The sequence below is a fragment of the Labeo rohita genome, chromosome 6, assembly GCF_022985175.1.
Source record: "Labeo rohita strain BAU-BD-2019 chromosome 6, IGBB_LRoh.1.0, whole genome shotgun sequence".
Taxonomy (NCBI): domain Eukaryota; kingdom Metazoa; phylum Chordata; class Actinopteri; order Cypriniformes; family Cyprinidae; genus Labeo; species Labeo rohita.
This window is the reverse complement of record NC_066874.1, coordinates 28,497,193-28,517,798: the sequence shown is the minus strand read 5'-3', so window position 1 is coordinate 28,517,798 and position 20,606 is coordinate 28,497,193. Positions and strand designations below refer to the sequence as shown.

Genomic DNA, 20,606 nt, shown 5'->3' with positions numbered 1-20,606 from the left:
CCACTTCTTGAGCAAAAATTTACAGATAATGTACTCACCCCCTTGTCATCCAAGATGTTCATGTCTTTCTTTCTTCTGCCATAAAGAAATTATTTTTGAAGAAAACATTTCTGCATTTTTCTCCATATAATGGACTGATATGATGCCCCGAGTTTGAACTTCCAAAATGCAGTTTAAATGTGGCTTCAAACGATCCCAGATGCGGTTGTCAATGATCCCAGCCGAGGAAGAAGGGTCTTATCTAGCGAAATGATCGGTTATTTTCATAAAAAAAAAAATTTAAATACTTTTTAATCTCAAACGCTTGTCTTGTCTTGCCCTCCCTGAACTCTGTGTATTCTGGTTCAAGACAGTTATGTCGAAAAAAATTCCAATCGTATTTATTCCCTCAACTTCAAAAATCATTTCAAAATTCAAAAATCACTGCAGAAGCACCGACCCAGTCTTTGCAAAGTTAACATGCAAATAAGATCAAACACCCTTAACAAAAAAGGTAAAACAGCGATATAGGACGATTTTGAAGTTGAGGAAGAACATGAGATGGGAATTTTTTTGACATACCCTAAAAAAAAACTGTTCAGGCAGAGCAAGACAGGACAAGTGTTTGACATTAAAAAGTATATAAATTGTATTATTTTTATAAAAATAATCTATTGTTTTGCTAGATAAGACCCTTCTTCCTCAGCTGGGATTGTTTACAACCGCATTTGGGATCGTTTGAAGCCACATTTAAACTGCATTTTTGAAGTTCAAACTCGGGGCACCATAGAAGTCCACTACATGGATCTGAAATATTTTCTTCAAAAAACATAATTTCTTTACTACTGAAGACATCAACATCTTGGATGACAAGGGGGTGAGCACATTATCTGTCAATTTTTGTTCTGAAAGTGGACTTTCCTTTAAAATATCTCTTAACAGTAACAATTGCACAGTGATTTACAAAAGATTATACACACAGTTTCTTAATAAGTGCCGCTGTTGTGAAATGGGAGTCGTCAGCACCATGGATAATGCATGACGACCTGGCAAACTTTCAGCACCTTGGAGAGCGACCGTGTCTGAGGCCAGAATGTGAAGCAGGGATAGAAGCTATGGCTTTTCTGACAGGATAACTGAATATAGCTAGCTATACGTTGTCTTAACTGAACTGTTGGCAAGTGGGAAATTTGAGCACTGCTGAAATCTGAGAAGCACAGAATATGCCTAGTAAACCTTCTGTCAACATTGCAGGGTAATTTTGACTCTGCTGTCATGTAGGACTGAATGACAATGCAATCCCTCTTGAGTTCTGCTGACGGCAACGTGATATAAAAGGACATCCTGAAATCATTCAGTTCATGAAATTAGCTGGAAACAATATGGCTTGGTAAAATATATCATTGTTAAAGACTTCATCTTTTGTTTGCAGCATACAAATAAAGAGCTGTCCCAACAGTATAGTGGTGTATAATTAAACAATATCACACTAGCAGGAGTGTTGTTGCACTGAAATGGGATGCAGGCTGTGGTTACTAACATCGCACAAACTGAAAGCTGGTCTTGAACAACATATATGAGTGAAGTGACAGATTTTCTGCTCAAAACGCTCGGTAGTTATGACTTCAGCTCCAGATAATTACTAGTCAGAATGTAAAATTCTTATAAAAGTTCATATAAATCTACATTTTATTGCTTTCATATATTTTTGCACCATTTTAACATATTTAATAACTAAAAAGTAAAGTGGTGAAACCAGTAACAAATATAATATATATTTAAATATATGTTATAACAAAAATATTTGATAAAATTGCGAATAAGCCTTTTCTACGATGAAAATGAAATGTGTGTGTGTGTGTGTGTATACACATACTGAATTAAGTAAAGGTGTAGAAAAGGTGTATTTTTAAAAAAGCAGCTACTGATCCGAACAAGAAAGCGAAACGTCATCGACTCTACTAAATATGCATGTTTGGAACGCCGCTTTGACCAATCAGATTTGAGGAGCGGAACTAACTGTTTTAGAAAGACATACTATGAGAACAGTCTTGTGCTTCAGTTGTCCAGTAGCCAATCCTCGTCTCTTTTCGGCAGGCGTGCAAAACCACAGCCTTCGGCGCTAGGATCCAGAGGGCAGGGCTTTGATTTCTCAACTAATTCCTCTGGCAAAACACGAAACGCTCATATGCACAACTTCCTGGATAGAGAAGCGGGGCGCGCTGAATGTGATTGAGGCGACTGACTTTGTAGATGCGCTTGAGCGAGAGCCGCCGTACAGAAGAGGAACTGAACGAGCAGGAGCGTCTGAAAGTGCGTCCGGTTGGGATTAACTTGAGAATGTAAAGAGAATGTAAAGGACGCCACAGAGAGCAGAAGTGTGTGCGGATTGTGGGCTGTCCGAAATGTCCCACGAAACAGGCACAAGATTTGTCGCCGGTCACTGAAATCGCCTCGATCACTTGCAATTATATTGGTTAGTCAAGTTAGTGTGTTTCCTACATTGACGCTCAATTTGATCCGCCATTCCGTGCTGCTCTAATTGCGCATTTGGACATGTGGAGACTGCGAGGATCGTGTCGTGCGGTGATGTTGTGTTTGACTTTATCAGCCCTTCTCATCCAACCCATCAGCTGTCATCCCGGTAAGAGAGGCCTTTGTGCTTAATATTTGATGATGTGAATGGTCATTGTGGGATATTTCAATGCAAAAAGTTGTGTTGAATGAGCAGGTGCGTTCGTGTTGATCACCGTCAGAGATCATAAGGCATTAAGAGTGATCGGGTATGTTTAAGGAGAATATGTGCCTTGCAAAGCGAAAGGATCGCCACCGTAGATGCTATAATTCGGTATTTTAAAAGGAGCATATGATTCATGAAGGTCAGGTTCGTAGTCCTCTGCTTTGTGACAGAAGTAAAGGCTTTAGCAAGAGCTCGGATGGTCTCACGGACTTGATTGTTCCCAAGGTGATGTCATCCAGGCTATGTGGAGGATGTCCAGAAACTGATAGATTTGACTAATAATGAGGAAGTATTTAATTTTTTTTTTTATTTATTTATATTTTTCCTATTTTATATAATTTATTTTATTTTTTATTATATTTGTTTTGTACAAAACGTTGGTCAGTGTAACTGAATTTAATTGTGCTTTTATTATTTAGATGTTTTTGAAATTAAATTAAATTTTTACATTTTTAATTAACAGCTTCCTTATCAGGGTGCAAGATTCCCATATAATTTGTGCATACAAAATTGATCTGAATTGTATAAAATTGCTTAAGATGTTCATCCAGGTTGTGAGATGTACCATAAAAGGATTTTATCTTTACAACAGCATCTTTATTTTCCATCCGTTTAACCTGTTGCAGAAATATTAGATATTACTTTTTAATTGCTGGCTTAAATTCGCTTCAGTTTATTTGCTGCCCTTAAGTTAGTTGAATATTTTTAAGAGTGATGAAAAAGCAGCTTAAAGCAGAATAGGTTGGTTTGCTTGTCTTACGTGGTTTAAATTGGTTTCCCAACCTGGCCAAGCTGGTATTTAGCTGCCAGCGTGACCATCTAAAAATACCAGCCAAAAGAACATGTTGACCAGATGGGAAGACCAGCTAAACCATCTTAGGCTATCTTATGGACCCCTTGATCAAACATAACTGACATATTTAGTATAAATCTGGTTTAATTACCGTGGGTTTTCCTATCAAGGGCAGTACCCACTGTAGACATTAAAGGGAACATATTAAATGTTCTTATTAGTGGTTGATCAGTATTACGTCTGGTGCCTATTAATATGTGACCACAAACCACAAAAGCAGTCATAGGAGTCATAATGAGATTTGTAAGATGAATAAATAAGCTTTCCATTGATGTATTTGATGTGGACAATATTTGGCTGAGATATGACTGTTTGAAAATCTGCAATCTGAGGGTGCAAAAAAACAAAATATTGAGAAAATCGTCTTTAAAGTTGTCTAAATGAAGTTCTGAGCAATGCATATTACTAATCAGATATTAGGTTTTGATATATTTACTGTAGAACATTTACAAAATGTCCTCATGGAACATGAGCTTTACTTAATATCCTAATGATTTTTGGCATAAAAGAAAAATCGATCATTTTGACCCATACAGTGTATTGTTTCCTATTGCTACATACGACTGGTTTTGTGGTCCAGGGTCACATATGTGTCTATATTCTCATCCTTAACCACCTCTGGTCATGTGATGTAAGAATATGATTTTAATTGTTTTGCATTATCATTATCATTGTACAGAATCCTTATAAATCACATCAGCAATTACAGCCAAGATATAGCAGTTCTCTTTATGCTTCACATATGCCAAATTTCCCTTTTAGACTGTGACTCTTGGACACTCTTGACATCATGTGAGCTTAATGAGCATGGTAAAAAAAATCGAAGCAATAAGTCTTGCTGGAAATATGGAACATGATAACAAATTGAACAAACCAGACCTTTTTGCCACTGCCGAGGCGGCGCTGAAATTAATAGAAATACAGGCTTGAAAATGTGTCGAGCCTGTATTACTCATAGATAATAGCCTGAGCAGATGAACGGAACATGGCGGACATTGCAACTCAATGTTTCCTTTTCCTGTCCTAGGCCTCATTAGCTTTTATTTGAGTAGAGACACTCGCTTTTGTACACTGTCACAGGTCCCTGTATTTCTATTAGCGGGATCGTATTTCTATAGCTGACAGTGAGCTGAGATGCTCTGTATGTAGGGCAATAGTTAAACTGCAAGTTTAGAGACTCTCCAATGGTAACGGTCTGTTACATCAGCTTGCGTAATGGTTTATGGGGAGAGGTTACATTTGACATCAAAATCAGAACAGATGTTTTATTCCTATTGAAGACAGGCTGGCCACTGGGCATCGGCGTTCAATGATAAAACTTTCTGACCCAAGACTGTTCCCCATTGTCTTCCCCCGAGCTTCTCAGAAATGAAAGGGCACTTCATTATTTGGTTCAGGAAGGGCTGGGACTTCCGATTATATAATTCTTTTTGTTTCGGAATTCCATTTGAATTATATATTGTTTGTGTGGCTCTGATTTTGCTTACATTCTGGAGACCAAATATATCTAGCAGATTAAAAATATACACTACCGGTCAATAATTATGATTTTCTAATCTTTTTCGAAAGAAGTCTTTTATGCTGCATTTATGTGATAAAATACAGTAATATTGTTACCATTTAAAAGAACTGTTTTCTATTTTAATATATTTTAAAATGTTATTTATTCCTGTGATGGCAAAGCTGAATTTTCAGCATTCATTACTCCAGTCTTCAGTTTGTCAAAATAGCTGCTCATACTAATACTAATACTACTAATAATAATGCTTATTATTCATGTTGTTTTGTTAAAACTGTTAATGTTTCATATATTTACACTCTCAGTCAAAAGTTTTTGAACAGTAAGATTTGTAAAGTTTTTTTACAGCAAAAGTACAGCAAAAACAGTAAAATTTAGTTTAAAAAAAGTTTAATGTTTTAAATATTGATAATAATAATAATAAATGTTTCTTGAACAGCAAACTGGCATATTAGAATGATTTCTAAAGGATCGTGTGACACTGAAGGCTGGAGCAATGATGCTGAAAATTCAGCTTTGCATCACAGGGATAAATTGCATTTCAAAATGTATTAAAACAGAAAACAGTTATTTTAAATTGTAAGACTATTTCACAATATTCTGGCCATGTACACAGTCAATCCCATGGCCTCAGTTCGCATCCTCGCAGGTTTTGTGTAAAATTTAATGCGCACCCTCGAGCTACTACCTGCTCCTGTGCATTTGTAGACGTCTTTAAACTTGTATCAAATGTGTAGTTTAAACTTTTCATTTGTGTGTTCCTTTGTGCTTGCAAAAGAAGGTCAAAGATCTCCAAACCCTGTGGGAAGCGTCTATCATCTCCTCCGGCCGACACCACAGGAAGCTTCTGCTTGACACCAGTATCCATCAAGGGCCTCTTGTCAAAAGACACTGGATTTTTAATGCTCTACCTTGCCCTTCAGTCTCTGTTGCCGCACTCGCGCTCTCCCCTAATGAGGAGTCCTTTGCTGTGTGATTGAAAGGCAGTCGGCGCAATAAAATCAGAAAAGCAGCCCTCTACTCCTCTGCCATTCTTATCCACCCATCACCAAAATCCTGACCTGCATACAAAGAGCCCGTAAAGCGTTTAATTGAAAGCAGAGAGTAAAAAATCAATACGCAGGAAGCATTAAAAATAATGGGAAGCAGTGATCCAGATCCATATTTCATATCCACAGATGGGTGTGACTTTTACATTATGTCACTGGCTCACTTTAGCGTGCATTTTACTGTCTTTTTAAACAAGATTAGAGTTTGACTATGGGCAAATGCTTTAATAGAGTGGTTTAAAGTTTTAGTTCACTGGTAGATCACTCCTGTTGTATCACGGATTTTAGACTCAGATATGGCTTGTTAGGCTAATAAAACACTGGCTTTTCACCCCACTGTTTGTATTTAAAATATAAAGCAGTGATGATTTGATGAGATGCCTTAAGATATAGATATGTTATGATCCTGCATCCTGTTGTGTCTTATTGTAGATTTCTGAGATGTGTGTGTGCTTGTTTCTGCTTTGTCAGCAGTATGTTGTCAGCAGGGAAAAGACTCAAGAGGGACGTCTCTCCTTATCCCATCTCAGGCCTTATTTTGCATAGTCATTTTTGTCATTTATTTTTGTTTGATCTTAACCAAATTGGGATTAAAATCTTAATAATTCTAAAAAGTCTACATGATATATTCAACCTACTTGTAGGAACGTATACACTGTAGGAAAGTATACACTTTTGCAGATAAGTAGATAATTATTTTCATGTTATGCTTAATATTACAGTCAGTCATTAAGCTTTTTTTGTGAAGAAATTAATTCTTTTATTCAGTATACATTTAATTGGTCAAAAGTGACAGTAAAGACATTTACAGTGTTCCCAAAATATTCCCATTTCAAATAAATGCTAAACTTGAAAAGTTTATCCTTGAAAAAGTATCACTATTTACGCCTAAATATTAAGAAACAAAAACATTTGTAATAATAAGAAATGTTTCTGGAGCACCAAATCAGTATATTAGAATTAGGGGTTTTATATATATATATATATATAGGTTCAAAATATCGGTTATCGATCTACTTGATCTGTAATAATCGGTTTCAGCATCGGCCCTGAAAACACATTTAAGCAAAGTTCTTGTCAGAGCCCTTTATTCTTAATTTTGACATTTTTTTTATTTTTATTTTTACAAAAGATATATACATATATATATATCGGTTCAAAATATCGGTTATTGGTCTACTGGATCTGTAATAATCGGTTTCAGCATCATCCCTAAAAACACATTTAAGCAAAGTTCTTGTCAGAGCCCTTGTTATTCTTAATTTTAACATTCATTTTCATTTTTACGAAGTATATATATATATATATATATATATATATCGGTTCAAAATATCAGATATCGGTCTACTTGATCTGTAATAATATATACATATATATATTGGTTCAAAATATCGGTTATTGGTCTACTGGATCTGTAATAATAGGTTTCAGCATCGGCCCTAAAAAAAAAACGTTTTACACCAGACCAGGTTTTAAAATATTAAAGCACAAGGCAGAACTCGTTTTGCGCCATTGAAAGATACTCCATATTATATTAATATTACAGCATCAATCTACAAATTTTGGGGTCATTAAGCTTTTTTGGAAAGAAATGAACACTTGAATCAAGAATCCTGGAAAAGGTATCACCATTTACACAAAAATATTAAGCAGCAAAAAACCATTTGTAATTGTCAGAAATGTTTCTTGAGCACAGAATCAGTATATTAGAATTGATCTGTAATAATCGGTATTGTGTAAAAAAACACATATTTTTCCATATACAGGAAAAAATTATATTTTAAAATACAATAAAATAAAAAAAAAATGTTTTTTTTTGTAATGTAAATAATATTATTGCCTTGGTTAGGGTTAAATTTTAAAAATATGACAGTATATATTGATGTACTTAGGTTTTACTCATTTAAAAAGATTTTACAGTATCAATCGCAAACTTTGAGGACATTAATTTGGCAAAAAAACTTCTATTGAGCAAGGATGCAATAAATTGGTCAAAAGTGACCATAAAGACTTTTATAATGTTACATAATATTCCTGTTTCAAATGAATGCTGTCTTTGCATCAAAGAATCCTAAAAAAAGTAGCACTTTTTTCACAAAAACATTAAGCAACAACAAAAAACATTTGTAATAATAAGAAATGTTTCCTGAGCACCAAATCAGAATATTACAATGATTTCTGAAGGACCGTGTGACACTGAAAATTCATCTCACAATCATACAAATAAATTACATTTCAAAATACAAAAAAAACCTTATTTAAAATTTGAAATAATATTTCACAATATCACTGCCTTGGTGAGCATAACAGACTTTTAAGTGGTAGTGTACTTAAGTTCAATGCAGAACTTGTTTTGCACCATTGAGAGATACTCCAATTGTGTAGGTAGTTGAAGTGCTAATTATGTGTGATCACATTTATAAGCTATTAGATGATTTTCACCTGCTGGATCATAAAATCCCTTCCCAGAATATCATAGAGACTTGCAGGTAGCTCTTTTTAGTTCTGCTAATAAGTGACCACCTAGTAACCACACAGGACACCTTAGCAGTGGCATAGCAACACTTAAAAAAGCACCTTAGTATCATGGCGGTGAGTTCTGCAGTCTCATTTTCTAAAACTCAGTCTTTCAGTGCACAAAACAGTGTATGTCCTTTTAATGATTGTGATTTTGAAGATGCCCTGCTTTTTTTGCGTGAAGTATCTTTTGTATCCAGGTATCTACATTAATATTGCAAATTTGATTTTAATTAGCGTTTTAAAAGACGAGGAAGTGAGCAATTGTGTAACCCGCTCCCTGTTTGATACAGCGTTTTCTTGACTTCCTTAGCAGCCGAGTGAGTAGTCGCCCAGGGCAGATGAGATATTTACATTTTTATTGAGGTGCAGCGCACAACTGGAGGCCAGGGATCGGGTCAGAGATTCTTTAGCCACTAGCTTTCTATGAGTCTTTTATCATATGTTTCCAATTGCCTCGTGCTGCGCTTTGGATCTCCTGTGTGGCTGATGAAGGGCCTTGACCTGCCGCATCCTCATATCGATTCCAAGCCGACTGTCCAATCACCCACACCAATGACATTATGAACCAAGTTAAAAAGGCTTAGGATGTTTGGAATGAAAGACTGTTTGGTTCTGTTGGTTCACAGGCGCCTTTGATGATAGTGTGGAGCTGCTTAGCTGGAAGGCGGTCTCCAATGTATCTTTTATGCGCATGATGCTTGTATAGAATCTAATTACATGTATATTCAGTTCTGTACAGGCATTTTAAAAAGATATGCAGCTATGAGTTAGCAGCTATGTTTTATAAGCCCTGAAATATCTAGCGATAACAATCTGATGGCGGTAATTGGATGTCAGTTCATGTAGCCCCTCACAAATGATTTTGCTAATTATATGTTATTTTAAGAGAGAGGTTATATTATCTTAATATAATGATTGATTTGTGCCCTTAATAGCCTGACAGCTTCTGAAGCCTCGGAGTGGATCTTTTTCTCGCTTCCTCTCTCACATAGTCGCTTTAGCCTTCTTTTTTTTCTTCTCACTCACTCTCTTGACCCTAATACTTTGGCGATATAGAAGTACGAGAGAGTTATCGCACCCCTCGACTTGTTGGAAGCCCATTCAAAATGCTCAGAGAAGTGGTAATTTCCTTCTCTCCGATGTATTACAGATAGTGCTGAGGTGGATGGACAAGTGCACAAACACGTACACACTTTGCTCCGAGTGTCCTGCCTGTTGACATCCACATAAAAAAATGAAAGCCATGAAGTGAAAAATTGATTGTGATTACATGATTGTGAGCTTATGTAGTGAAATGTAGTAAATAAAACTAGTTTAGAATGTGTCGTTTTCTACTTAAAACTACTAATCTAACAGATTTGCAGGCCACCCTTTGTTTTTATAGTTATTATTTAGATCAGGCACATCATGTGATTTAAGAGCCATTTGTTGGGTAGCCTTTAAATTTGATTAAGAGATTTTAGCAAACAAATTATAAGATTACAGCTTCTCAAAGGGGATAAACACTCAACACTCACATTCAAGACTTAACTAGCATCACACTGATATTGTATTGACATTTTTTGTTTTGTGAAAGCAGCAAACCACAATGAGTAAGTTTAAAAATGGCAGAATAGACCAAATACTTAACCTGTGTTTTCTCAAAGCAATGTTTGAAAACAGTTTTTTGGTGATTTTATTTTTTTTCTTCATTTTTGTCTGACTCAAACCCTTGTTTTCCACCTGAACACCATAGCTTAAGGTGTCAAACATGTACACTAACCATAAAACATCATTGTTTTAGTCATTTTAATATTGTGTAAACATCATTGTTTTGGTCATTTTAATATTGTTTAATTAGGCAAGAACATCTTGGTGAGTTTGAACTGTCTAATGTGAACTACAAAAGATTTTTCTGGGTAAAAGTGAACCAAAAATTGTGGTGAGCAAGTAAATGAAATCAATGTTTTTGCCGTAACTTTGTTTTACAGTAAACCAACAATAATGATTCATATTTATTTAAGTCGTATTTTAGTAAAAATTTCAGGTTTACGTCATTTTGTCCTTGGATGTCTTGTCATCTCTAACATCAAGTAACATCAAATGTATTTTTATAAAGGAATAGTTCACCCCAAAAATAAAAATTCGGCCATTTTTTACTCAAATTTTACTCATAAAAGAAGATATTTTCAGAAAGGTGGACACTTAAACAGTTGTTGGTGCCTATTGACTTCCACAGTATGGAAAAAAAAAATACTATGGAAGTCAATGGGAACCAGAAACTGTTTGGTTACCCTCATTCCTTAAAATGTCTTCTTTAGTGTTCAGCAGAAGAAAGAAATTTTAGTATATTTTTCTATGAATAATAACTTTTTGAACTCAGAATACAATTTCAGTTTAGATAAAAACCTACATGAAAATCTGTAGAAAATCTTTAGATAAACCAGTCAGAACATCTTAGAAATTGCCTAGCAACACCCTAGCAACCACCCATAACATATTATCAATGCCATAGAAACCACAGAAACAAACTATAGAATTTTTTAGCATATTTACTGTATATTCTATGCTCAGAACTTTGAAAACAGTCAGAACATCTTAGAAATTGCCTAGCAACACCTTAGCAACCACCCATAACACTGTAGCAATGCCATAGAAGCCATACAGAAAACTATAGCAATGGCTTTGGATATTTACTGTATATTCTTTGCTCAGAACTTTGAAAACCAGTCAGAACATGTTAGAAATTGCCTAGCAACACCTTAGCAACTACTTATAACACCTTAACAATGGCATAAACAACATACAGAAAACTATAGCAATGGTTTAGCATATTGACTATATATTCTCTGCTCAGAACTTTGAAAACCATTTAGCACATCTTAGAAACTACCTAGCAACACCCTAGGAACCACCCATAACACCTTAGCAATACAATAGAAACTGTATAGAAAACTATAGCAATGGCTTTGCATATTTACTGTATATTCTTTGCTCAGAACTTTGAAAACCAGTCAGAACATCTTAGAAACTACCTAGCAACACCCTAGCAATCATCCATAACACCTCAGCAATACCATAGAAACCGTATAGAAAAACTATAGCAATGGCTTTGCATATTTACTGTATATTCTTTGCTCAGAACTTTCAGAACAAAAAACAGTCAGAACAGCTTAGAAACTACCTAGCAACACACTATACCACCTGTACTTTCTCAGCAATGCCATAGAAACCTCTCAAAACACTGTATTTGCAATGACTTTGCATATGTATTGTATTTTTTCACTCAGATGTTTTCAGTTCTTTCACTTTTTTAAAATTTGACTTTACGTATATTATTATTATATGTTATTATATATTATTTGGATATATATATATATATATATATATATATATATATATATATATATATATACAGTGGGTACGGAAAGTATTCAGACCCGCTTAAATTTTTCACTCTTTGTTATATTGCAGCCATTTGCTAAAATCATTTAAGTTCATTTTTTTCCTCATTAATGCACATACAGCACCGCATATTGACAGAAAAACACAGAATTGTTGACATTTTTGCAGATTTATTAAAAAAAGAAAAACTGAAATATCACATGGTCCTAAGTATTCAGACCCTTTGCTCAGTATTTAGTAGAAGCACCCTTTTGATCTAATACAGTCTTTTTGGGAAAGATGCAACAAGTTTTTCACACCTGGATTTGGGGATCCTCTGCCATTCCTCCTTGCAGATCCTCTCCAGTTCTGTCAGGTTGGATGGTAAACGTTGGTGGACAGCCATTTTTAGGTCTCTCAAGAGATGCTCAATTGGGTTTAAGTCAGGGCTCTGGCTGGGCCATTCAAGAACAGTCACGGAGTTGTTGTGAAGCCACTCCTTCGTTATTTTAGCTGTGTGCTTAGGGTCATTGTCTTGTTGGAAGGTAAACCTTCGGTCCAGTCTGAGGTCCTGAGCACTCTGGAGAAGGTTTTCGTCCAGGATATCCCTGTACTTGGCCGCATTCATCTTTTTCCTCGATTGCAACCAGTCGTCCTGTCCCTGCAGCTGAAAAACACCCCCACAGCATGATGCTGCCACCACCATGCTTCACTGTTGGGACTGTATTGGACAGGTGATGAGCAGTGCCTGGTTTTCTCCACACATACCGCTTAGAATTAAGGCCAAAAAGTTCTATCTTGGTCCCATCAGACCAGAGAATCTTATTTCTCCCCATCTTGGAGTCCTTCAGGTGGGCTTTCATGTGTCTAGCACTGAGGAGAGGCTTCCGTCGGGCCACTCTGCCATAAAGCCCCGACTGGTGGAGGGCTGCAGTGATGGTTGACTTTCTACAACTTTCTCCCATCTCCCGACTGCATATCTGAAGCTCAGCCACAGTGATCTTTGGGTTCTTCTTTACCTCTCTCACCAAGGCTCTTCTCCCCCGACAGCTCAGTTTGGCCGGACGGCCAGCTCTAGGAAGGGTTCTGGTCGTCCCAAACGTCTTCCATTTAAGGATTACGGAGGCCACTGTGCTCTTAGGAACCTTAAGTGCAGCAGAAGTTTTTTTGTAACCTTGGCCAGATCTGTGCCTTGCCACAATTCTGTCTCTGAGCTCTTCAGGCAGTTCCTTTGACCTCATGATTCTCATTTGCTCTGACATGCACTGTGAGCTGTAAGGTCTTATATAGACAGGTGTGTGGCTTTTCTAATCAAGTCCAATCAGTATAATCAAACACAGCTGGACTCAAATGAAGGTGTAGAACCATCTCAAGGATGATCAGAAGAAATGGACAGCACCTGAGTTAAATATATGAGTGTCACAGCAAAGGGTCTGAATACTTAGGACCATGTGATATTTCAGTTTTTCTTTTTTAATAAATCTGCAAAAATGTCAACAATTCTGTGTTTTTCTGTCAATATGGGGTGCTGTGTGTACATTAATGAGGGGAAAAATGAACTTAAATGATTTTAGCAAATGGCTGCAATATAACAAAGAGTGAAAAATTTAAGGGGGTCTAAATACTTTCTGTACCCACTGTATATATATATATATATATATATATATATATACTCTTAATTTGGAGATAAGTCAATGTCTAGCAATCAGTCAGAACAATAGAAACACCCTAGAAACCATTCAAATTGTCTTAGCCATTGCTTAGCAAATAGTGGGAAAGTTATGGGGTATTGTGACAAAGTTTTGCATGCAGAAACACCACTTTACGGTTATGTTTTCTTTTAAAACCTAGTTTTTGTTGTACTTTTGTTTAATGATGATGATGTTTGGTGATAGGAACAGAGTAGTCTAATCATAAGAAATATGCACATTGCATAAAAGTATCTTTTTCTATGAATAGTAACCATTTGAACTGAATACAGTTCATTTCGATGAAAACCTAGATGAAAATCTGTAGATTTTCAGACGTTGTGGTTCTGTGATTATGATTATCCCTCTAAAGGTTGTTACACGCTCACCCTATTGTTTGATAATTAATAGCAAAAATGTGTTTGCCCTTTCCTCAAACCTATAACATATGATTAATCCAGCTAATGGATTTGCCCATGCTTTTGATAGACTCAGTCAGCAGAGCGTTTAGCTGCTATAGCTGGTAAGTCCTTAGTGTTAGCTTTGGCAGCTTTAGTGATGGCTACTGGTCTAAGAGACTCCGTCTATAGGGATCTTAATTACACCGTAATTATCTCTCACACCGGGTAGATGTTAAGGCATTCTCTGCTCTTAATAGCCTCAATGGAATTTTACATTATGCAGTCTACTTTGCCATTTTCATTTTATTCATGAATGATCACGTAATACTCCAGTGGAACCCAATGGAGAACTCCATAAAACTGAGCTTTCTCGGTCCGCACCGTCTGTTTAACCGCTGCCTTTCCATTCAGGAAGTTGTACTGTATTGCTGTTTAAAATAGGTCAGTCTTCTTACTGAACAATGAAACAATAGGCCATCACTTGTTCCATAAATACAGGATAAAGCCAGGATGTTAGTGGTTTGCAAACACAATGTGGACTGGCTTGCTTTGACTCCAGACTCATAGTGTGGGTCCACCTTGTCCCCTGCCTTTTGCTTTACTATAGATAGGATCTTTTCTTCCTTTTGGGCATTGATTTATCCTCATTGATTAAATGAATGAGGATAAATGTTTAGTACTTACATGTGAGATGTTAGTGATTAAGTTACAATAGACCATCTCTGTAAATGCTGAGCCAGAGGAAGCCATTCCCCCTCTTCTCTTTTTTATGTTTTTATGTTTACTTGGCAACTGAAATCACATGCAATTCTTTTTTTTTTTTTTTTTGAGAACAGATGTGCTATTATTTTATTTATAGGGGATCCGATTATTTTCATCTGGCTGACAAACACAAGTAAAACATTCTCATAGACTTACACTGGGCCTTTAGTTGTATGTTGGGAATCATAATGTCATATAGTTTCATTTTTTTTTTTTAAATGGGCCGATAAGGAGCCACCAATTTTTGAACACCTTAGCAACACCCTAGCAACCACTCATTTTTTTCCTAGCAATTCCCTAGAAACCACTCAAAACTCTTAACAATAGTTTGCCATACTGCCATACTTTTCTTCAGAACTTTGAAAAACCAGTCAGAACATCTTAGAAACTACCTAGCAACACCCTAGCAACTACCCATAACATCTTAGCAATGCCATAGAAACCTATAGCTTTAGTTTTGCATATTTACTGTATATTCTTTGCTCAGAGATCTTTGAGAACCAGTCAGAACACTTTAGGAACTACCTAGCAACACCCTAGCAACCACCCATTACATCTTAGCAATGCCATAGAAACCTATAGATTTAGTTTTGCATATTTACTGTATATTCTTTGCTCAAAACTTTGAAAACCAGTCAGAACATCTTAGAAACTACCTGGCAACACCCTAGCAACCACCCATAACACCTTAGCAATGCCATAGAAACCTATAGCTTTAGTTTTGCATATTTACTGTATATTCTTTGCTCAGAGATCTTTGAGAACCAGTCAGAACACTTTAGGAACTACCTAGCAACACCCTAGCAACCACCCATTACATCTTAGCAATCCCATAGAAACCTATAGATTTAGTTTTGCATATTTACTGTATATTCTTTGCTCAGAACTTTGAAAACCAGTCAGAACATCTTAGAAGCTACCTAGCAACACCCTAGCAACCACCCATAACACCTTAGCAATGCCATAGAAAGCTATAGATTTAGTTTTCCATATTTACTGTATATTCTTTGCTCAGAACTTTGAAAACCAGTCAGAACATTTTAGAAGCTACCTAGCAACACCCTGGCAACCACCCATATTTTGTCTAGCAGACAAAAATGCAGACAAAACCCCCATACAGACAGAAGGCCTCCAGCCTTATTTAGAGACCAGAATATCTAGCAACCACCCATAACACTTGAGAAATGCCATAGAAACCTATAGCTTTAGTTTTGCATATTTATTGTATATTTTTTGCTCAGAACTTTGAAAACCAGTCAGAACACTTTAGAAACTACCTAGCAACACCCTAGCAGCCACCTATAACATCTTAGCAATGCCATAAAAAATGCCTACAGAAAACTATAGCAATGGTTTAGCATATTGACTATATATCCTTTGCTCAGAACTTTGAAAACCAGTCAGAACATCTTAGAAACTACCAACACCCTGGCAACCACCCATATTTTGTCTGGCAAACAAAAATGCAGACAAAACCCCCATACAGACAGAAGGCCTCCAGCCTTATTTAGAGACCAGAATATCATATAGACTTTGGAGTGGGAAGCCAAAATCTAGCAATCAGTCAGAACACCTAGCAACACCCTAGAAACTTCAGATCAACTTAGCCATTGCTTAGCAAATAGTGGAAAAGTTATCAGGCATCGTGACAAAGTTTTGCATACACAAGCACCACTTTACTACAAATTTTTCTTCTAAAACCTACTTTTTTATGGTACTTTTGTTTAATGATGACAGTGTTCGGTGATAGGAACAGAGTAGTCTAATTATAAGAAATATCTACATTGCAGATGTCGCTGATGCAACCTATACGCTCCACTAATGCCATACAAAGCTTTCAACCACAGTTTGAAAAAGGTTTAGTAATTAGGATCTTCCCGTTTCAGCGATTTCACAGTTTGTAAGCTGGTTTCACACACAATGACACATAATCTCGGGTCAGCTCTTTAACCTGACATCTTTTTTTAGACGATCTCCACTGGGTCAACAGGCAAATGTAAACATTAACCGCAAAATAGATTATGAAGCCGGAGCGGGAAGCAGAGGCCCAGTTAAATATAACTCAAGAGAGAGCTTCACGGTCGGCTCTCGATTCTCCCTTTGAAAAGCTTCTGTAACGAAAGTAGATTATATTTCTTTGTGGACACAAAGAAAAATCACTCACATGCCGAATCGTTTATCAAAGGATTGTCTGCACTAACCAAACCACCGACGGAGGTTTATCGCTAGCATTTATATCTCGATGCACGTCAGGTGCTTTAGGTAGGAGGGAGGAGCTGTGCATCCATTATGCTTTCCTGACCTTTTCCGCTTCTAGGTCTGTGCGTGCCATGTTTGCCCTTTGAGGACTTGCTTTGGAACACAGTGTAAATGTCCGCTGTGCCATTTAAGGATGTTTGTGCCACGGATTTAGAGCTTTCAGTAAAGGTCGACATAGAGAGGTATTGTTAAGGAAGTTGAGTAGTGCAGATGATAGACTCACCTGCTGTGACCTGCGTGTTGAATTAGGACGTGTCTGGACCCTGAAACGCACCCCACTCTTGTTTATTTACTCTTTGCCTATCCATCCGTGCATGCATATGTTGTTTAGAGTGCAGTACTCTGTCATGCTTTCATTAGTGCATTCATTTTTCCTTTTTCACCCTTTTAGTACCTCTTAAAATTGATTGCACCTGAAAGCACATGATTGCTTATACTGAAAGTCCATTACAAACTGATGTGTTTTAAAAGAAATTGTTCACGCAAAAATGAAAACTTGCTGAAAATTTACTTGCCTTCAGGTCATCCAAGATGTAGATGAGTTTGGTTCTTCTTCCGAAGACATTTGGGAAAATTTAGCATTACTTGCTCATCAATAGATGCGTGAATGCAAATGGGTGCCGTCAGAATTAAAGTCCAAACAGCTGATAAAAAAACATCACCGTAATCCATAAGTAATCTATACATCTCTTCTTATTGTAGATTATTGTGATGTTTTCATCAGCTCTTTGGACTCCCATTCTGACGGCACCCATTCACTGCACACGATCCATTGGTGAGGAAGTGATGCAATGCTAAATTCCTCAAACTATTTTGCTGAAGAAACAAACTCATCTACATGTAGGATGGCTTGAGGGTGAGTACATTTTAAGCAGATTTTCATTTTTGGGTGAACAATTCCTTTAAAACACATTAATTCTAACTTAATTTTATTATTATACAAAGATGTGCAAAACAGAATTTAATCAGCAGTGATAAGCAAACCCATATGTCTCTGTGTTTGATGCTAATTCATGTGAACAGTTTGTTTGCATTTGAGTGTTGTGAAGGTTGCATGTTTTGCTGTAGTTATTATAGCAGCTATTCAAAACTGCACAGCTTGATGAAAAAAATTGACATGAATTATCACTTAGCCATCGAAATACATTATGGTTGATTGGAACCGTGTCATGGCAGCATCAGCATTTTAGCATCTCTTTACTTTAACCATGTTTATTTGTCAAAAAAGGACCATAGTGGGTGTTTCAGCTTAATTAAACCTCTGAGTTCTCATGTTAAAGTGTGACGGGCTATTTTCAGCACGCCTAGTGGGAGTACGGGTTGTTTATGTATTATGCCGAGAAGTCCACCGAGAAGCTTATGTGAGCATGGTAACAGTAGCTTTATATTGTCCTTTATATGTGGTTTGTGGAACGAATTACGAAAACTGCAATATTCGTTTCTGAATATTTTAATTGATTCTTCCTCCATAAGGAGGATATTTTTTTTCACAGATAAATTATGTACGGTCAGTCAGGTTCCTCAGTTGATTATTAGTGTTTCAGTACTAATTTAATTTTATTATTTTATTTTATTTTATTTTTTAATCTTATTTATTTTATTTTATAGATTTGAAAAAAACTTGAAAAGTTAGGTTTTATTTTTATTTATTTTTCTGAAAGAAATTATTACTTTATTTAATAAGGTTGCATTATCATCAAAAAAGGATGCAGTTTATCACAATTAACAGTAAATACTTTTATAACGTTACAAAGATTTGTATTTGAAATAAATTATGAATGTATTAAAATTTTAAGCAGCGCATTCATAATCCTAAGCATATTAGATTGATTTCTGAAGGATCATGTGACACTGAAGACTGGAGTAATGATCCTGAAAATTCAGCTTTGCATCACAGGAATAAATTACATTTTAAGATATATTTAATTAGAAAACAGTTATTTTAAATTAAGAAATAAGAAATGCTACTCGAGCACCAAATCAGTGTGTAATTTTTGAAGGACTATGTGTATTTAAATAGGAAACAGTTATTTTAAACTGTAAAAATAAAGATGTCTCAGGATGTTGAATCAATGGTGAACACATTGTAAATGTGAACATAAACTACTATTTTGAATGAAATTAATGCTTTTATTTAACAAAAATGCATTCAATTGACAGAATTGATGTTCTTTTAAAGACTTTTTTAATATTTATATATTTTTAAAAGTACTGTTTTTAACTTTTTCATCAAAGAATCTTGAAAAATTTGTGTCACAGTTTTCACCAAAATACTAAGCGTGCATTGTGCATTGATTTTTTTTTTTTTTTTGAAAGAAATTAATACTTTATTCAGTAAGGCTGCATTGTCGTCAAAAAAGGATGCAATTCATTACAAGTAACATTAAATTTTAGAATATATATAAATAGAAAACAGTTATTTTAAATTGTAAAAATGTAATTTAATTATGCTCTGTCAGGTTGATCAGTAGATTTTTAGTGGTTCAGTATTATTTTATATTTTATTTTATTTTATCTTACTTTATTTTCTATTAATACACTATTATTACTATAATATTTCGACTTATAGATTTGAACCAACTTCAGCATATACACTAATTTTCACTTTTTTTTTTTTTTTAAACAAATTAATACTTTTTTCAGTAAGGTTGCATTATCATAAAAAAAGGATGCAATTCATTACAAGTAACATTAAATTTTAAAATATATTTAAATACAAAACAGTTATTTTAAGTTGTAAAAATGTAATTTAATTATGTCAGGTTCATTAGTAGATTATTGGTGGTTCAGTATTATTTTATATTTTATTTTATTAAAAATCTTTCACAATATTACAATTTTTACTGTATTTATTGTCAAATAGATGCAGTGTATTTTAGTATAAGAGACATGCATTTAGAGACCAGAAATTTTATAGACACTTGTGCCCTTTTGGCCTTTTAACAACCACCTAAAACGCCTTAGAAACTACATAGCAACACCCTAGCATTACGTCAACGAATTTCCTTCATAAACCGTAAATATCACAGTTAAGCATATTAGTTCATTGGCAAACGACTATATTGTATAGTTAAACGTGGTAGATGTAACAGGCAGTTGTATAATTGTGTGCTAGAGGACACTTAACATCTGCTAACACCTGCTTGTCCTTGCTTGTACATGTTCACCTGTGTGTGAGTTGCCCAGGTTACCCGTTATGTTGATGTTTGTGAGTTCAGAGGCAGCAGTTCCTCTTTAATGTCATGTTTAGCTGCACTGAACTGCGTAAATGCACCTGGCATCACAATCTGCCAGCGCACATATTGCCTGTCTCTTGTATCCCTCCTGCCTCATAACAACAAGCCGGCTACAGGCGCGCACACACACATACACACAGAGCTCACCTTTAGCAAGCCATCCTTCATTTACTTTATTTGTGATCTCCTTACCGCGTCAAATAGCAGACATGCAAACATATTCCCTCAGAGGACTGG

At 35.7% G+C, this 20,606-nt stretch overlaps 1 protein-coding gene across 1 annotated transcript in view; it reads left to right on the top strand.

The window, feature by feature from the left end:
* The first annotated feature begins 2,029 nt into the window (after window positions 1-2,029).
* The window catches only part of ca16b (carbonic anhydrase XVI b), a 110,763-nt gene continuing 92,186 nt past the window's right edge, over window positions 2,030-20,606 (top strand). Inside the window, 1 exon segment of the mRNA XM_051112476.1 lies at window positions 2,030-2,623. Within this exon segment, the coding sequence (XP_050968433.1) occupies window positions 2,536-2,623 (88 nt within the window). The 5' untranslated portion in view covers window positions 2,030-2,535.